Here is a 21,081-nt window from a genome sequence, read left to right as displayed (position 1 = left end):
CGTTTTGATATACTGTATATATTATTACAGGGCATCTTACTGTTTTTCGTAGGTTGTTAATGCAAAATAATTTTTAAATTTGTGTTGTTATTCATGATAATCCAGTCTGTTGGGCCATGAAGCATCAGACATGGGTAAAATGATTGTAGCGAGTGAGGACGTAGTGAAGGGATTGCATGGGGAGGAGTTGAAGCAGTATATGCTGTCTACAGGTTAGATGCACAGGGAAAAATAAAAGTTAGTTAGTAGCAACACAGGATTACAAATTCAGATAGAGTTGAAGTAATATGACCCAAAATGAAGTCAACATATTTCTCATGATGAAATGGCAGATGTGATGGAAGTAGTAAGAATAAATGAAAGTTTGATGAAGATTGGCAATTTTAGGAAAGGAGCTGGTGTATGTATTCATGTTATAGAAGCCACAAACTAAGAAACAAGGGAGAGGAATGTACTGACATTGCCATGGTGAAAACACACATGTACTAGTTGGAGGATGTGATTGGAGTATGTAGCATTGTGAGAGGAAAACTATAAGGAAGAAGCAACTCTGGAATTCTGCCCGACCCCATGAATAAGGATGTTGAACACAAGAATCCCAGAGAGGAGTTAAGGGCATTTGGGAGTGGAGAATCGGAAAAACGGGGAATGGTAGACAGTATTCTGAGGGACATTTGGGAGTGGAGAATCGGAAAAACAGGGAATGGTAGACAGTATTCTGAGGGACATTTGGGAATGGAGAATCTGAAAAACAGGGAATGGTAGACAGTATTCTGATGAGAATAGAACAGCATTTGAGAAAAGGATTTTGCTCTTTGTCATTGGAGACATACCTAACTCAGCATGGATTGTGTCTTAATTAACTGACCAGGAAATAAAGATAGAAGTATAAAGTTTCAGCAAACAGAGTTCACAAGCTGAAGATGGAAGCCTCTGGAAGAAGGAATACCAAAGCAGCAGAACTGTTTAGTGTGACAGCAGTAAAGGTTTCAAAGAGAGGAACTGGCTTGTAGAATGAAGAGGTACAAAGGGTATTTTAAAGAGAAGGAGAGAGGCTTCCCACTGGCAGTAGATTGAAAAATCTCTTCTGTAGTAAAAAGAGAAAGGCACTCTTTACACAGCAGAGGGAAGCAATGGAATGAAAAACATGATTGGTTAAAAGCGGCTGGAAAATCTGTTACTGCTTTGTGTAAAATATATGGAAATATCATAGAGGAAATGGACTTAGAATTCTTTGGAAATTTGATTACACCCATAATAAGCAGGAGAAAAGGTGACTCTAAAATTTGAAATAGAGGGGCAAGGCTGCAGGAGCATAGTAGAAAATCTTGGAAAAGGTGGTGGAAAGCTGTAGAATTCAGTAGCTGTTGGTGTTGCTTTATACCAAGATTTTATAATGAGGCAGTTGCATGAGAAGAAACAAGCAGGAAATGAGTTTCGTGTGTAAGTTTGTTGATCTTGGAAAGCATCTCACAAAGATGAGCAAGTAGATGGCCTCTGCAAGGGCTGAATACTTGGGAAGACTCATTAAGCTTGTGCTGTTACCTTGCAGCACAAACAGAAGTCAGTCCATGGAATTGCAGGTATGCCAAGAGCGGTTGAGATGAATGTTTATGTCCGTCAGGGATGAGCACTGAGCTCTTTATTGGTCATCTTAGTTATGTGTTGAATTATAAAGGAGTATAGAAAAGGAGACCCATGCTACCTACTGTAAGTGACCTGATGTTATTATGAGAATTGAGAAGAAGAGACTTGGAAATGTTTGCAAAGTGCAGATGTAGATGTGAGAAGTGGTGATTAAAAATCACCATTAGCAAAATCTATGGTAAAGTAACATGAAAAAAACAATTAGTGCAGTTGAGAAAGTATCCAGGCAGGTGCTCTGAGTATGATTTAGAGGTGAATGCAGTACAGTACCATTATGTACCAAATGTAACAGCTGACATTGCAAGATGCGGTGGCACAAAATTTTTAAATGGAGTTATTTGGTCTGCACAAAAAAATGAATAATAAAGAGATAGAGAAGATTGTTAGGGTGGTGGGACAGACTTAGGGGAATGTAGAATGGAAGGAGATTGTAAAACTAGTAAATACGATTACTGTATTCCGTTGGCAGAAAATAAATCGAGAATATGTGAGACCTTTGCCTCTGAACACAATAGAGACAGCAGGATAAAAAAGCCACTGAAGAGCTTTGACTGTAAAATGAGGGAGTTGTGGCCAGTAACTGGAAAATAGGCTAAGATCTCAAAGATTGAGGCAGTTTGAACGTGCGATGAGAAGGTATTTGGAATAGTTAAGTAGAAAAGTATCAGGACAAAGAGCATTAAGGAGGTCCAGTAAACAATGGAAAAAGTAAAAAATAAAGACATTGATTAGATAGTGATTCAGGCAGGAATGAGTGAAGAGAGCTCATTTCATGTATAACTCCATGAAAAGAAATTGTAACATAGAATTGTAAACTCTCGATCTTTACAACCTGGATTCATCCAGGATATTAAAAACAGTTTTAGGCAGAATATATTTTTGTTGTTTTTATTTACACATTATTGTTTTATATTTGTTGGAAAATTGCTTTTAATATTGTAGTTTTATATAAGTAACTTACAATTTCTTGAATCGGCAGCTTGAAAATTTAAAAAATTCGCAGGTAATGCTTCACAGATTTAGTGCAGGTGACTGGTCCCGCCCATTAACGGGAATACCAAGAAATACTAGCAGACAACCTCATTCTATTTCTGCTGATGTTTGGGTAACACCAGTTTTTATGGCAGTTGCGTTCTTAAATTCGCCGGTCGGAGACCGGATTTAGGTGAAGGATTATTGCCGATTTCAGGTAGCCTTCAAACTTTCAGCTTTCAGGACAGTATTTTATTGTTTTGTTACTAGTGGGTATGATTCAAGTTTTTCATGTTTCACTGCCCTAGCGAATCCGCGATCAAATTGTTTAACTGCCGGTAGCATAGTTTACCCCACTACCACCCTTACAGGTTAACATAATAATGTAAACATTGTATCCGTTGCCTAACTAATTCTTATGTTCGAGACATGTTACAAGTAAGTAACGTAATAATGAAAATATTGCATTAGTTGCCTTTTCCGAATAGAGTAATAACGTATTTCTGTGTTGGACACGTCTGAGAGTCTCAGTTTCTCTAATAGATTTGAGGGAACTTTATCGGTAAAGGTCACCTTTGATTTTCCAAGTAGCTTAGAGTCTTAAATTTTACATTCATTACCTTGTTTACCGATTAGCATATCAAGTGTAGAATTTGCGTTCTGTGCCGAACCAATATTTTTGGTGTTAAAATGTATTTCTGCAAGTCTCATAATGTTTGATAGGAATTGAGATATGTTTGCATAATGGTACTCTGGATACTTTAACTAGTGTCGGTAAAGGTTAACGTTCCTTGTCCAAGTAGCGTAATAAATGTAATTTTGTATTTGCCAACGGACCAATTTTTCGATAATGAAATGCATATCTACAGGTCTCAATACTGTAATGTGTAATAGTAATTGAGATATATATGTATGATGGTACTCTGTGTACTTCTATTATGGTAGGTTTGATAGGGTTAAGGAAGGGCTGGATTTTTTCAGACTTGTCAGGACGTTACTATGTCCCTTGTAGCCCTGTTCTGAATTGCAATTATGGTTCCCAATTTGCTGTGATGGATTGATGGACTATCCCAGAATCCTTCCACCTTTTGTTCCTTCTTGAACAATCTCACTTCAAGAGACACCATCAAGATTGGTACGCTCATATGTGGACAGGTTTTGGGCTGTCCAGGTGTTTATCAAAGAGAGTGGCCTTTTTTCAGAGATGCTACAAAAGACATTTGAGAGATGGGAAAGAGGATCGAGCTAAGTCTGACTCAGTAATAACGTTCGCTCCTTTACCCTGGGAATTTTTTTTTACTGAGAACGAGGACTCTCCCTCTCTCTCTCTCTCTCCAGCTTGTTCTCTGAGCACCCAACAGTGCTCACCAAATCTAAGGTGTTATGGCTAGATCTCATCTCATCCTCCGTTTAGAACGCCTGATTCTTTATACTAAAGACTTTATTTTTCTGAGATGCTCTCAGATTTAGGGGAGCATTTCCCTTCCGTTTAACTAAAAGCTAAAGGCATCTGAAAGTTTTTTCTCTCTAACTTTCAGGCTCTATTTGTCCCTTACGTCCATTCTACAATCGTCCTACAGTGTTAAATTTTTGGCAGTACCTTGTGATTACAGTATCAGTAACTGGCATGAGACGGCAGAGGGAAGCATAGGATTTTCTCCTACAATCTCTTTGCCTTTTGGTGAGGTATAGAGTTTTTAGGAGCCAGGAGGTACAAAATAACTGGAGCACCCACCACTCTTAGTGGATGGGTTGTGGTGTTATTTCAGTGACAGCATTTCTGGTTGTGTTTTACATTGGTACTGCACCCTGGGCAAGGACACCTTTTAAAGTTTTGCTAGGTATCGGATAACTCCTTAGCTGCATAACTTCCACTGATGCTTTGGTAGCCATCGGAGTACTCCTTCGCTACAAAGCTCCCACTTACGCCAAGGCGACCCTTGGATATACCGCCACGCCACTGCAGGTTAAGTAGAGCAACAACCTGAGGCAGTTCTCTACTGCAGGTTCTCGTAACTGATAAAGAACTACAAGCATTGTACTCAGTGCATGCGACTCTTTCTATGTTTTGGAGTAGAATATGTCCATGTATCTCACCTCCTGTCAGTGTGGAATCAGCTAAATAATTACTGGGTAAATTACTTATATAAAAATTACATTTTTGTAAAATAAAGTTTTATATATACTTACCCAGTAATTACAGACGGAGCCTTCCCTCCTTCCTCCTGATGGACATTCGGCATAAACAGAATGAGGTTGTCTGCTAGTAATGTTCTTGTTGTTCCTGTTAGTGGGTGTGAACAGTCACCTGCGCTAAATCTGCAAAGTGTTATCTGCGAATTTTTTAATTTTCAAGCTGCCAAGACAAGAAATTGTTAGCTAAGTAATTACGGGTTAAGTATATATAAAACTTTATTTTATCACAAAAATGTCATTTTGGCACATTTGTCAAGAACTCAGCTCTGAATAAATACATTGACCCCTCAGTTTATCAGATGGTTTGGGGATTTGGTTTATTGTATGTCAAGTATTCAAGAATACCCACAGTTAACTATAATTATTCTGTATAATTTCTGACTTAAACCAAAGTCATATTTTATCTATTGTTCAGTTTCAAGATATTTATCTGCAAAATGCATGATGTTTAAAAAGGTACCCTAGCAAAATAAATATCATCATGATAGTGTAGATGGTGATTAACAATGTCTGATAATTTGAGGGGCTACTTTTGACGCCCCTTGAACAATTCCTGGATGTATTGCAGGGCAATTTTTCTAGTAGACAGTGCTCTCAGGACCATGTTCTTCATATTTAGTTCCAATTTAAAGTCATCAGGTTGTTCCAGTGTAAAGTTAGAGGATCTGTTCAAATTACACTTTACACCAGATCCTTTTTTCTCATAAATTTTTCCATTTTAAATGTTTGTTAGCACAAATATTAATAAACAAAATTTCTCAAATATCATAGTATAATTTAAAAAAGGACTGGTAGCTATAACAATCAAAGTGGTTTTATAAAACTTTATTACTGTGCAGGAATTTTATGGATCATAAATGCCTTCCTGCTGTTCTTTAGGAGATAAGATCAGTCATGTAATCTTCTGTAAGAATATGAAGAACAGTCAGGAACATCTCAAGAACAACACACACAACAAAAATGTCTTTCAAGGGTAGTGTCGTTTACGAGTTCACATGCCCAGTGGAAGGATGCCACCACTTACGTATTGGGATGATTACTACCAAATTTTAAGCATCTGTTAAATGCAGAATGTGTTACCTGCCACATTCATTACCAGTAAAATCACAAGAAAAGACCCAAGAAAGAGGAGCTAATAAAAAGCACAAAAATTATAGACCAGGCACCAGAAAAAAAGTCAAAAGTTCGACATGGTAAAAGAAACAGAGTTTCTCCCCAATTTTACAAAGAGAAATACAGTATAAGAAATTGGCTGGTGCCAAACACCAGTGAGAGAGAGAGAGAGAGAGAGAGAAAATGCCTGTCACTCTAGCAAGGGGTACCCCAGTCAACGTCAGTGAATAGGACAAGAAGACTGCAATGATTCCAGGACCAGACACAACAGCATTAGCATATGTCTAATAAGATTCAGTACCGTGCACCAGTCGACCTTTAAATCCTAAAATTAACCCCTAAAAACTGGGTGTTGTCTTATACTACCATTCTGAAAATCAAACTGTGAATTGTAAGTGATGTTTGTTGGTAGGCTAGCCTCGGCCTCGGTGCGATAAGCACTGACATACAGTACATGAAAAGATTCACATTATGAAATGAGCTGATAATAAAGGTAGTACAACCATTTTTAACTTATCCCAATATATATTGTTGGTACATCCTCATAATAAATAGCTTATTCAAGGAATAATTCCATATCAGTGAAATTGACTTTGTCAGTGCAAGGCCAGCTGACAAAATGCTAAACATCAAGTTATGGTTTTGCACTCACAGCAACCTTTATCTTTCAGTAACCTTTCAGAAATTTTATGGTTTGGTGTAAATAACTGTTTAGAATAATTCAGTCATACAGACAATATTATCATACATTATTATTGTTGTTTGTGATTGGCATAATATAAAACCATTTTTCATTATGCGGTATATTAAATTTTCATTAGATATTATTCAAGGAATAATTTCATATAAATAAAATACTTTAGTAACAACGACAAAATGTTTAGAATAAGTTATGGTTTTGCTCACAGTAACCTTTATCTTTCAGTAACCTTTCAGAAATTTTAATGGTAGTGTAATTACAGTAGTAATAACGTTTAGGATAACATAATATTCCTTTTTCATTAAAAATTCATTATCATTTTGGTGGTAAGTAACAACTGTTTAGAATAATTCAGTCATATGAACTATAATTATGTACAATTTTGATTGTACGTTACCGTATTGTTAGGGGTTCTTTGTGACTGGCGATGAGACTTGAACAAAACAATGTTTCCCTTTTAGGCGATGTGTGTAGGAAAAACATGATATAGAATCAGCTTTATTTTATTTATTTTGAATTTCTGAGGATACAGTAAGTAAAACAGTATTTGTAATAACATCATCTTTACACAACCAGTATTTCATCAAAGACCTGTTGTTGTAAATTCTAGCCTATACACTGATGGTTTTGTAATTTAGCAGTTGTCGTATACTACAGATATGAGGTAAATTCATGAAAATTTGTCAATATTTTTGACCTCATCTTAGCTAAAGGTCGTCTTATACATGGAAATATACGACATACGATATATATGTGTGTATATATATATATAAAAATATAACTCTGTGAGTGTACATTTCTTAATTCATTCACTTTTTGTGACACTCAGTAGATATCCACTAGAGGCAAAGTCAAAATGTCAGAGGACAGAACTATTATAACAGAACATCTTTGCATGCAAAGATTGTAAGATGTATAGAGAAAACTACAAATTAATTCTGTAAAAAAATGCTGTTACATTTAAATCAGTTTTTAATCATAGCAAGGACATGTACTCAAACACATACCATATCTAGAGCATTTTATTTGACGCTTTGCAACATTTATGTGTAGCATTTTCAGAACTGAAAAGGAGAGACAAATCACAAAGGCAGAAAATGAAAAGATATGCATAAATACACTAAAAATATATTAATTCTTTAAGGCAAAAGGAAAGGCTTATCAACTAATCCCCTTATTTGATATGTGCCAGACATGTTTTAGATTAAGTAAAATGTTGTTGAGACTGACAAAGATGATATTTTCAGGGCGGGAGGAAACAGTAGTGCCAATGGAGGCGTAAGTTCATCAGTTGGACGTGCTCCAGGAACAGTACCCCAGTCCCAGAGAGAAACGACAACCAAATGTGTAAAAGCTCCAGGTACTCCTGTTTCTTCAACAAAGCAAACAAGATCTGTAAGAACTGGTCCCATTAGGCCAACAAGAGTTAACACAGCTGTTAATGCTACTGCACGGAAAGCTTCAGCACCTGGCAAACTGATAAAGTAAGTGCTATGTTATGCTTTTATTGTGTTTATTATAACCTGAAAGGAATTATCCTTTTAGGTAAAGTTTGTTATAATTAGTTTTGTTTGAAAGTACATTATTAATGTATAGTAAAATAGCTACTCTTTACAAAAGGTTTATCAGACACCCAGCACTCCCAGAGTAAAGTTTTCGTAAGATGGTGTCATTAGTGTGTCTGCGAGTTGAGTCAACCCCCTTCAGGATCGGCTCGTAGTTATTATGAAAGTTGAAAGGCGAACTAAAAAGTCTTGGCAGAGACTATTCAGATAACTGCTGTCTTTTTTCTTTTTTATTTCATTAAATTTGCTCTCCTTACCTAACTGTACCCTCTCAGTCTTAATGTAAAGTGTTTCTTCAATGATCTTTAGGTCCTTAGCTGATCCATTTCCACACGTCATTTATGTACAGATGAGAGGATGGAAGATTTATTTTTCTGCTACTAGAAATAGTACAGTTGTTTAAAGTTTCAGGACTTCTAAACTCTTTATCTATAGATTTCCTCGATTGTATAAAGGAATTTTATGTGAAGATAAGATGAAAAGTCTGCTTTAATTTTTTGAATAAACAACACTTGTAAGTGGTAATGATATCAGGAGTAGCAATTCAAAGGGAATAATGTGGTCACAGAAAGATTTTACGGAAGAAATCAAAATAAAGTATTTTGAATTAAGTTAAAGATTGTATTAAGGTTGTGGTAAAGGTCAGTATTCCTGTTAGCAAACTGTGAGTACCACCAGTATAGAACAGTAAATTTAAAAGTAATTTTGAAACTTGAGGCTAAAATAATCCTATAAATTTCCTGTATGGCAGCGTGATTGTTGTTCTCATATATCTTTCTTGCCATGAGTCTTGCGTGTGATTTATTAACTTATGTTGGTATGAATGTTTGAAATGTAGCTAAGTATTCAGTATACACTTAGCAATTGAATGTTAGCTAGTATTTTCTTCTTGTGCTTTGTTAAAGTTAACCTTGTTTGTTTCTAGTGTTTTAGGTAGGAGTCTTGACAGTCTTCCTGAAACTGTATCTGTCAGGAGAAAGACATCAGCTCCTGTGAAGTCTGTTGGAGGGAATTCTTCCACCTCCAACAATAACATAGTGGCCAAGAAAAATTCAGGATCTTTGCCAGTGAAGGTCAAAAAGGTTTCCTCGGCTTCAGCTCCTGGTGGTACCATAAGCTCTCGGTAAGTTTTTTTTTTTTTTTTTTTTTTCCTTAATGTTACAAGGATTAAAGGTTGTGGCTAGGATTCAACATGTTTCCATGTACTAGTTTCTCATTGTATTGTGGAGGACATTCATATTTACCTTATTTTTGTCTCAGACTTTGAGAATGACTCACTTGAAATATTTATGATTATTCCTTTTTGGTCATTGTAACTGTTAATAGGATTTAATGTAAGTTGTTTTAACTTTATGGGCAGCAGATTCAAACAGTTCTGTAAAATTAATACAGACTACTGCATTAATGGTTAAGTGTGTCTGGAAATAATTAAAATTGTTTTTGAACTTTCATCACATATCACTTGTACAGTATATGAGGACCTACTTTGTGTAACTTTGCTACAATGTTTTGATTTTTTGTTTTATAAAGGCATTTATAGGTATTTTTGTCCTGTATGCAGTGTGATTGCAAAGTGAAAAGCTGAAGCTGTATTGAATCTCTCCAAAATATTAATTTATATAATGTATTTGAAATTTAGGGTATTATGTAATTATTTATTTTACAACATACTAAGAAATGTTTTCGTATAAGTAACTCACCAAGTAATTACATAGCTCTAGTTTCCAACTCATGTGGCAGCCTTTATTTAAAAAATCGCGGTAGCACTTCAATAGTTTAGTGTAGGTGACAAGCCCCGCCCACCAACGGGAGTACTGGAAATGACTTAGCAGAAAACCTCATTCAACCAGTTATTCGAATATTTTGAGTAGCCTTCGCTTTGATAGCTTTCAGGACCAGTGTTCTAGTTTCTGTTGTCATTCTGTCTGATTCAAGTTCATCTAGTTTTTGCTGCTGTAGCGAAGATTGCAAAAACAGAATGATCAAGTTTTCACATGACTCATAATTTGCAGTAAGTGTAGAGTGCAGTAATGTAATAAGGAGAGAACTTGTGCTGAATGTAATGATTGCCCGAGCGTCTGGCGCCAGCTCCCATGTGCCCAGTGCCTGCTCTCAAGCACCCAGCACCAGGTGAGCTTAAGTGGAAGGAACTTAAATCTCACTTGAAGAAGTTAGTGATAGGAAGAAGAATGCGGCCTGTAGCACAGAGAAACGTGCTTCTCTTAGCCTAAAAGCCATACCTAAGACTAGGTTAGAAGTTAACCCTGCTGTGCCTTCTTCCCCCCTTCTCACTTTTTCTCCTGCTACCAGCCCTCTTACTGTTAATCCACCTACTCCTGCACCTGGCTCCCTTGCTTCTGACCCTTGCAAGTGGAGGAGGTGGCTGCTTGTACCGTTGGTTCTCCTAGACCAAGGTCACTGTCCTGCTCCCCTGAACCTGGGAGAAGACATACCGAAAGTCCCATGGAGGTCGAGGGAGTTGGTCCACTGGTAGTTGCCCCCCTCAGTTGAATCATCTTTCTCGGCCCATCAGGGGATGAGCCTACTGGCGACTCGGTCGTCCATCGAGACGTTCGTCAAGTTAGGCAAACGTCTCATGAGAGTTTTGCAATTCTTCCTCAAGGCCAAGTGGGACAGGGAAACACAGCTGGACACCTACGCGTTTGCCATGAACCCGGGGATCAAATCAGACCAGCATGGCGGCGGTCCAAACAGATTTTCGGAAGGAAAGCCCTTCATCCTCTGAGCCCAGCCCTAGACTTCTAGTCAGACTCCTCAGTTCTAGGTTGAGGAGTTGTCTTGTGGAACTGGGAAGTTTCTGGGACGTGGTTGCTGGAAGAACAGAATCTTCACATCAGCGTCAGCTGAAATTAGGGCTTCAGTGCTTCTCGACCCTAGTTCACAACATGACTGTGGCAGTCCACTGAGATAGTACCACAGCCCTAACGTACACACAGAAGCGAGGCTCCACTCATTCTTTTTCCCTATGCCAGACAGCAAGAGACCTTTTACTGTAGACAGATCAAATCGAGTGAGTCTAGTCACTTGATTTATTCTGGGCAAACTAAATATTCTGGTGGACGAACTGAGCCATCGTAAAGTAGGTCCTTCCCACCAAGTGGACTGTGGATCGCTGGGTCTAATGGAATCTGTGATACTATGGGGCAGGCCCACACTGGACCTGTTTGCCACCTCAAGGAACCATCACCTTCCTCTCTTTTGTTCTGAGGCCCTGGACCCTCTAGCATGGGCAACAGATGCCATACTGTAAGATAGATCCCACTTGGACCACTACGCCTTTCTGCCCTTCAACATGGTCAGGGAAGTGCTGAATAAGACTTGGGCACATCGCAACATTACGATGACTCTCATAGCCCCATTCTGGCCCATGAAAGAATGGTTCCAGGACCTGCTACGGTTGTGGGTGGACTTTCCGAGACTCCTTCCCCTAAAAACCGTGTCTACTCAGACAACCTCACTTTAAGAGATACCAGAGGGTTGTCCGCTCTTGCCCTGACAGGCTTCAGACTGTCCGGAAGCTTGTCAGAGAATAGGAGTTTTCAAGACACTGCAGAGGCTATTGCAAGATGCAGGCATCGGTTTCCTAGCTGCATCTTCCAAGCAAAGTGGGTGGTTTTCCAAAGCTAGTGTCTCAGACTCAATGTCTCTTCTTCTGAGATGTCTGTGACCCATGTTGCAGATTTCCTTCTTTATCCAAGGAGATCTGGGAATCTCTCTTCCTCCACCATTAAGGGGTATCAAGCTGTGTTTAGCTCATGTTTAAATCTTCGTCAGTCCCAGATCTTAATGACCTTGTCAAGTCCTTTGATACATCTAAGCAAGAAAGGAAGATCTGGTCTCCTGGAACCTGAACGTAGTGTTGAAGTGGTCCCTCTTTTGAACCACCTTCATTCCTCTTCTTGGAGAAACCTTACTTGGAAGATTCTCTCCCTTGTGGCTTTGGCCACTGCTAACATATTAGCGAGTTCCAAGCCATCAATAAAGGGTAGGTTTCTCACAAGGAGCTGCAGTTTGCTACTTGACCCTTGGATTTTCGCCAAGAACGAGGACCCTTCCAAGCCCTGGCCCTGTTCTTTCTCCATTAAGACCTTAACTAATGCCTTGCCTCTGATGAAGAAGAGAGAGTTCTTTGTCTTGCTAGGGCTTCAAGGTATTACCTGAGCAGGACTGAGAAGATCAGAGGACCATCCAGTAGCCTCTGGTGCTCTGTCAAGAACCCGTATTGCCCTCTGACTAAGAACACATTGCCCTTCTTCGTCAAAGACTTAATTTCTGAGACACACTCAGATTCAGGAGGACATTCTGCCTACTTTTAAAGTGAAAGCTCATGACACCAGGACAGTCTCTACCTTATTATCTTTCAGGAACATATGTCCCTGACTTCCATTCTGCAGTCAGCCTACTGGAAGTGCGAACCGATCTTTGCGTCTCACTATTTGAAAGAAGTTGAAAGAGTGTTTGAAAATTGCAGTACCTGGAGGCCATTATCAGTGGCTGGCATGGTATTGGGGGAGGAAGCATAGGAATCTCTCTTTTTCTCCTACTATCTCTTCGCCTTTAAATAAAGTGTTGAATTTCTAGGACCCAGGGGGTACAGGGTACAGGTACTTGGAGTACCCACCAGTGTCAGTGGATTGGTTGTGGTGTTTTCAGTGTAGGTGAAAGCGTTGTCTGGTTGTTTTATTCTGGTACTACGCCCAGGGCAAGGGCATCTTTTGTGAGCTTTGTTAGTCATCGGTCATATCCTTCGCTGCAAAGCTTCCACCTAAGTCAAGGTGCTCCACAGCTATACCACCACACCACTACAGGTTAAGATGAGCACCAACCAGAGGCAGTATTTATCTGCAGTAGCTCTCTTACCAGGTAAGGAAATGACAAGCATTGTTTCAGTTCTAGCAACTTTTCTATTTCAAAGTCGTTACCATAACGTAATGTTTTGGAGCAGAATATGTCCATGGGTCCCACCCCCTTTCAATATGGGATTCATCTATGTAGTTGCTCGGTAAGTTACTTATATGAAAATGTTATTTTCACAATAAAATAAAGTTTCATAAATACTTACCAAGTAATTACAGAATCGGAGCCCTCCCTCCTCCCCGTCTCATGGACATAAGGGCACAAACAGAATGAGGTTTTCTGCTAAGTCGTTTCCAGTATTCCCGTTGGTGGGCGGGGCTTGTCACCTACACTAAACTATCGAAGTGCTACCGTGATTTTTTAAATAAAGGTTGATGCGCGAGTTAGAAACTATAACTATGTAGTTACTTGGTAAGTATATATGAAACTTAATTTTATTATGAAAATAACATTTTTCATTCCAGAGCTATATGAACCCTTATTTTATCCTCTACAGGCAACATAATGTAATGGTGTTATGCAGTAATTACTGTACAGTACTAATATTTCCAGAATTACCCTTTCATAGCTTAGTATGCAGAATTGTCTCACCTATTTTTTTTGGCATCACAGGTTTTTGCTCTAATGAAAGTTGATTACAGGATTTTTATCTCAAATGAAATTTTGATTATAGGAATGGTCACAGTTTATGAATTTTAAAGCAAATAGTTGCTTTTGACATAAGAGGTATTGGAGTATAAATGTTGGTGAGAGGTGCATAAGGTCATTTATATGGGTAAAAATGCTTGTAGGCTATGAATTACATATTTTCTCATATGTTACAGTACTCCGCCTCTCTCTCTCTCTCTCTCTCTCTCTCTCTCTCTCTCTCTCTCTCTCTCTCTCTCTCTCTCTCTCTCTCTCTCTCTCTCTCTGTGCAGAGATATTTTCATTGTTAACCCCTGCTCCATAAACTTGTGCATTGTTGCGCATGTCCTGTCTTTTTGATTGAGGAGGCCAGCCCTGAGAAAGCTAAATAAATGAGCTCAGTGGTCTGATTAAACTACTTCCTAATACTTTTCAGTTGAGGAGAGGTTGTTGACTGAATTTATTGATGAATAGATTTTACTCCTCAGCTGATTTTATTTTACTGAAATTTGAGTGCTAATAGTTTTAAATTTAATGAAAGATAATTCACATGCTTGTTATTTCAACAGAGTTACCATTGGTTGTCTGTGATAGTTTTCATGGACATAATTATTAGCATGGGTAGCCTTGTACTTGAATGTACACCGTCGTAATAGAGATAAAAAAGGAATTAATTGGTATTCTGTGGTGTTTTCATAAGAAAATGCTGAAACTTAGTGCATGATAAGACTTGATTATAGTGCTGTTTGCCTCAGTTAATTTGCTTGGTGTCTAAAATTTCAAAACTTATTTGGTGTTTTGATTTTTACTGCTGCTACTTTTTGTTTGACAATATAAACTTGAGTACAGTATTTTAGATCATCTTTTTATATTAAACTGTAATCTCTGTTATCCTGCAGAACTTGCCATTATTTGACTTTTACCACTAATGGTAGTCTTGGCTGATCACTTACTGTAGAAGTACTTTAGTTAGACATAAATGAAATTGTGTAAAGATTCTTAATAACTTATGCAGTTACACTACTGCTTTACAATTCAAAGTAATAATACAAAGTAATTTGATGAAAAATCTTATCATCAGTATTATAATCTCAGTCATCATGATCGCTTAATATACTTTACCATATAAAAGTATTATTTTTATTTAGATAATGATATGCAAGTGGAGAAAGATGTTTCAAGTAGAGAATGTCATTGTTGATGTCCATTTTAGAGAGTTAGGAGTCTGCTCAGTAAACATGGCTGAATTGTGTACTACAAATGATAAAACTCTTAGTTTTATGGTTTTTTATATAATTTTTGTACCTGTATATGATAGTAATATTTGTAACCAGCGTAATGGTAGTTTACGTAATATTTTCAAAATTTCAGGAGATTTAAATCTCGACTTTTTGTATCAGTATTTTGTTTGTATTTTTTCAAGTCGTTGGTGAAAAGGTTACTGCCAAATAAAACTGTAATGTAGGCATTTTCTCATTGCAGTGTTGATTACCTATAGTTATAGCAATTTGTTTAACTTTTAATGGACAGGCATCATCATATGAGTATCTGTAACAGGTTTTGAGTGATGGACGGGCTAACTCATATGAGTACAGTATTAATATTACGCGCCATGTGATTTGGGTGAATTTAGTGGGAAAGATGTTTACATCACTTTAATGGTCGATAAATGACTTATGGCAACTGTGTAGCACAGGACAGAGGGGATCAGTTTGCCTTGAGATTTGATTGGGGATGTATTGTCCCTCTCTGTCCCATGATGTCTTTTTATTTATTTGCTCATAATATACCCAGGGGTTGCCGTTGGTTTTAATTCTTATCTTTTATGATAGTATGTCAGCTATAATTGTAATTTTGCAAAGAAATATCAGGAAAAACATGTATACCTCGCAAAAAGTTACTGCATCTCCGAATCTCAGTAAATCTCATAAATATTTTAGAACAAATATACTCAGAAGTTGTTACTGATTTTAGTTATCTGTTATGGTATTGTGTGAGTTGCAATTATAATTTTACAAAATAAAATAAGATAAATTATTAGAAAAAACATGTATAACTTGGTAAAGTTAGCATACTGTATTTTTATGAGTGTCATGTAAAAGAGGCCCCACACACAGTTGTAAATGGTCACTTTCGACTTCCCATGGAAGGTACGGAAAAATTTTTAGATTTTTTACTCTTATGCCATGTGCAATTGCATATCTTCCACTTTCCATTGATGTGTTTTTTCATAAATTGGCCAACCATAAAGTTTGCCCAGTCTGGGGCGTGTTTAATATGTATTTAGCTCGTCCCTCAAGGGTTAATCAGTGAATTCAGAATGAAAATCAATAGGTTTTCACATCTGCCAAATTGGGTTGCTAGACATTTTCTCTCTCTCTCTCTCTCTCTCTCTCTCTCTCTCTCTCTCTCTCTCTCTCTCTCTCTCTCTCTCTCTCTCTCTCTCTCTCTCGTAATGGATAGGGACAGGGTGTCTTGGAAGTAAAAGAGTGAACATTCCACAGTCTTCTCTCAACTGTGCAATACAGTAAATGATTTCTTTAGAAATAGTTCTGTTTACTCCCTTTGAACCATTTTCTATCATCGTAGCAGAAATAATCTCAAGTTCATTTTTATCAGTACTACAAATCCACTAATCATGTAGGGTATTGATTGAAAGATGATAATTCTTGAACAGTTTTCTTATCAGATTAGCGTTTTGCTATTACATTTCACATTGTCTTGGGTGATAACATTGATAAGGCTGGCCAAGTTTTGAATGTTGTAGTTTTCAAATAACATCTGTGCTGTGTAGCAGATTAGATATGAATATTGTGCATAAGAATTTGTTCATAAGCAAAACTGGAGTGCTTGAGTCTCCATAAAAACTGGATAGTTTTCTCGTCTAATATTAGTAACTTCGTAAACTTATCGTCCAGCAATGGAAATAATTCTGTTATTCTTGGCATTTATTACCCTATTGATAGGGTTTGCTGAAATTATATGGTACGTACAAGTAATTGGATTGTGAAATAGCTTTGCTGGATTGTTGATGACTTAGGGTCAAATTAATTATATGTAGACTCATTTTATGGCAGTCAGAAACAAGTTAATTATCTGTAGACTCTCTTATATATGTAGACTCATTTTATGGCAATCAGAAACAAGTAATTACCTGTAGACTCATATTATGGCAGTTAAAATCAAATGAATTATCTGTAGACTCATTTTATGGCAGTCAGAATCAAATTAATTACAGTGTCTGTAGACTCATTTTATGGCAGTCAGAATCAAATTAATTAGTGTCTGTAGACTCATTTTATGGCAGTCAGAATCAAATTAATTATCTAGACTCATTTTATGGCAGTCAGAAACAAATTAATTACAGTGTCTGTAGACTCATTTTATGGCAGTCAGAATCAAATTAATTACAGTGTCTGTAGACTCATTTTATGGCAGTCAGAATCAAATTAATTATCTGTAGACTCATTTTATGGCAGGCAGAATCAAATTAATTACAGTGTCTGTAGACTCAATTTATGGCAGTGTCATTTTATGGCAGTCAGAATCAAATTAATTATCTCTAGGCTCATTGTATGGCAGTCAGTTTCTTTACCAAGAAAAACTATTCATAATAAAATAAAGATCACTAAAATTTGGTAGTCATTGCTGGTTACATGGTTTCATAATCTTTCATTGCTGAAGAAACTTCTTGGAAGTTTCCTTTCGTAAGAAATAGTTGTCTTCTGCGCGTCAGGCTGTAAATCACCATCCAGCTTGTCACTAACAAAATGTAACTACTAATGTATCTGTTAAATGGTCCCCCTTCTTTTCATGACCCTCCCATCGCCATCATAATGTTTTTATGTCTGCTTTTCCCTGTACGGAGTTAAATGTCAAATGAGTTCTCTCTGTTCTTGTCTTGTGATCTTTCTGCCTGAATTCCTATCGGGTCTGAATATTCATCTGTCTCCTTTCTTCATGATTTCCTGTTTTGTTTTTTTCCGTCTTCATCTTGCTACTGCTTTCCTGACCAACTGTCCGTATTCCTTCTCATCACATGTCTAAACCATTCCATCTTTGAGATATCAGGGTTTTTCCAATCCTTTGATTCCACATCAATGCACCAGTTCTTAATTAATGATATTCCCATTGTACTCTGGCCATGAATCTTATAAATTTATGCAGTAGTCACTCCTTTTCAGAATCAACATTTCCTTTGTCAGTGGCTATGTTTCTGCTGCCTACAAGCCTTCTGTATTCACAAGAGTGTGTCTCCTGTACTATTGGGACGTTTTTATTTACAGCACTCTCTCTCTCTCTCTCTCTCTCTCTCTCTCTCTCTCTCTCTCTCTCTCTCTCTCTCTCTCTCTCTCTCTCTCTCTCTCTCATCTCTCATCCATGCTGAAGCTATTTTCTTTCTAACTACTCTCGATTCCTGCTTCACAACCTGTTGTAACTCTAAGGTAACAGGAATGCTGTACCTATTCTGAGTCCTTCCTCTCTATTACAACAGGGTTCTTAACTCTCATCTCTCCCCCATTTCCTTTTATAATGCTTTTGGGGGTTGATAATCTTGTACTTCATGTGTGTAGTATTTTGTAATCCGAGTACCTCTGGTGACATCATCTGCTGTATTTGGTACACAGTAGAGAGTTCATCCCCATGCCCTTTCCCACTGTCACCACAAGTTTTTTGTATTACTTGCATTGATATGTATTCCTCTTCTTTTTGTTGCACTCTAACACCTGAATACTTCCACCACCTCTTGTCAGATTCTGCAATTTGCGCTAGGTCATCTGCATGAAGCAGCTCCCAGGGGTCCCCCTTTTCTTCACTCCATTGTAGCTTCTTCCATTACTGTGATAGATGGCAAATGGCGTAGTGCTAATCCCTGATGGGCACCAGAATATTATTTCAAGTTCATTTGATACACCTGTCACTATCTTCACTTTAGATATAGTGTTATGGTGGAGTAGTATCACTATGTTTATGATTTTCTCTGGTACCCACTGCCTTTAATGACAATGTAGTTGTTGTCTTAGTACTCTTATGGTTGTACTTTATTGCAGTTTCATTATTATAGACTGTCTTTATCTCTCTGTCATGAAGCCAAACTGACAGTTACTAATGTAAACAATTCAGCCTTTCTTCCAGTACAATTTCTAGTATTTTCATAGCATGCTCAAGTAGTCATATTCCTCTTTATTATTTCCACACTGCAGGACTTTCCCTTTTTCTTTGTGTATTTTACTGTTAAGCTCTGTCCCTCTCTCTTCCTCCTACAGGTTTTCATATATTCCAACAAGGCCATAGATGACTGGCTTTCCTGCTGCTTTTATTGAGTCACTTTCTGTTCTGGGTGATTTTGGGGGTTTCCATTTTTCATATTCCTAAGGGTACCTCTAACCTCATCATCCTCTATTTTCGTGATTGGTCCTTTCATTATGCTGCCATCAAGTTTATGTCCATTTTCTGCATTCAGATTCAAAGTACTGCCTCCATTGTGCCAATATCGAATTTTTTCAACCTGAATTATCCCCATCATAGTCTGGTTTAAACTTTGCCCCGCTTGTATCCTTTCCATCCTTCCTCAGCCACTTTGATGTCCTAAATATTTTCTTTTTCCCCTCCTTTGCTGTTTTGAGATTGTAATTCCATTTCTGCTAATTTCTCATTTTTGTCATGATGTGTGCCCTTTAGCCTCCTGCTTTTTTTCAATCGTTTTCATTGTCTTTCCTTATGCCATAGGTGGAGGGCTCTCTGCTTCTCTTCAGTTTCCCATTGTACTGTATGACTGGTCTTAGAAGGGACTCTTTCCCTCGAGCGGTAGTGTATGTCGGTGGTTGGTGCCTTGGCCAACCTACTACCTGTAAATTTGTAAGATAGATTATTAGATCAGGATACTAACAAGGCTGCAGGTAATGTAGACAGTATTTGGTATGGAAAATAATGGGTTGTGTTGAACAGGAGGACATTCCACCATTTTCTCTCTCTCTCTCTCTCTCTCTCTCTCTCTCTCTCTCTCTCTCTCTCTCTCTCACATCACTTTTGATGCTATATTTGCTGTCACTTTTGTGATATTCCTTTTTGACCATTTTTCAATTTGTGTGTTTTTCTTTTGACTGACTTTTTCATCTTTCTATTCTTCACCACTAATCTTGTTGTGTTAAGTAAACATCACTTGCTATAGCAACAATTATTTTTTAATGCCCTCAGTTCTATATTAGACTTACCTGACTAGTCTTTGAAAGGCCCTGTTTCCTGTGGTGGTAGTAATTCAGTAGGTAATTGGTGCCAAGGCCAGCATACTACAGTATTTGGGTTTTTTTTTTTTTTTTTTTTTTTTTTTTAGATAATATGATCAGGATACCATCATGACTGCAGATCGCTATAGACAGCATTTAATATGGCAACATAAAAAGGTTTGTCAAGCATAAGATATACAGGCTGGGATTGGAAGGGCTTTGGTAACACAGAATTCAATTTACTGACACATCTCAGAGCTCTGGCCACAGTCTCAGCTAGTAGGATGAAAAGGTGTTATCACTTTATTTCAAACACTTGCCACTGGGACGACATCACTAATGTCACAACATATAAAACAATTAATGAGAAGGTTTATCATTTCTGTGCAAATGAAAAGAAGCAATGCTTGATGGAACTGTTCATTCATTCATAATTTGTAGCCCCATTTTAGTGGGTCTTCACAAGTCCTTTATACATGTGACTCTAAAGAACAGGAATATTGTTTGCTGGCTGGCAGCACTGCTAATAACCATCTGTTGACCTTGGGTTCCAGATAGGTAGGAACATCACTTAGAATATGCCTTCTTTTCGTAGGCTTGGATGATTTCAACTTTATTTTTGTTCCTGTCCTATTGAGTCACAGTAGTTTTTTCCCTTTCATGTTGTCGTTTTCCATTTTACCAGGTGTTATCAATACTTTACTCTTGTGTGCTAGATGTTAGTGCTATTATCCTGTAACAGATCCTTTTGTTGTCAAATATTAATTCAAATGGTAGTAAGGTGTATATATACATATGACTGATTAAGTAATGAGCCCCATCGAATGCTGCATTGTTACCCTCATTTTCTCTGCTGTTGTCTCGAGAGTCGTCCGTTTCTTTTTGTTTTGTGATATTCAGCACATTTAAGGTAAATATCCATGTTTGCCCTTACAGTATTCTTCTTTTTGTGGTGTTAGTGAAATTTTCAGTAATTAGCATTGTTTAAGGTCTGATTCTTTGGTATGTAATGCTGGTAAGTTTCATATTTAAGGTACTGTACATGAAAAATATATATATATTTTTTTGGATGATTTTTTCCAGTGTTTAGAGTATTTTCGTACCCTACTAAATCTCATCGCACCTACCTTTTCTGCAACATTAATAAGTTGTTGAT

General features: G+C 37.5%; 1 protein-coding gene across 9 annotated transcripts in view; it reads left to right on the top strand.

Moving 5' to 3' along the window:
• LOC136852003 (cytospin-A-like) overlaps positions 1-21,081 on the top strand; it is a 639,159-nt gene that overhangs the window by 516,913 nt on the left and 101,165 nt on the right. For 8 of the 9 annotated variants that reach the window (XM_067126446.1, XM_067126444.1, XM_067126447.1 and 5 more), the window contains 2 exons: positions 7,876-8,112; positions 9,119-9,316. In XM_067126446.1, the coding sequence (XP_066982547.1) occupies positions 7,876-8,112; positions 9,119-9,316 (435 nt within the window). Of the gene's footprint in view, positions 1-7,875; positions 8,113-9,118; positions 9,317-16,461; positions 16,684-21,081 lie in introns of those variants that run through there. The other variant, XM_067126449.1, reaches the window with a different exon arrangement.

Source organism: Macrobrachium rosenbergii, chromosome 24 (genome assembly GCF_040412425.1).
Source record: "Macrobrachium rosenbergii isolate ZJJX-2024 chromosome 24, ASM4041242v1, whole genome shotgun sequence".
NCBI lineage: Eukaryota > Metazoa > Arthropoda > Malacostraca > Decapoda > Palaemonidae > Macrobrachium > Macrobrachium rosenbergii.
Note: the sequence above shows the minus strand (reverse complement) of the source record. Positions and strands in the feature narration are given on the sequence as shown.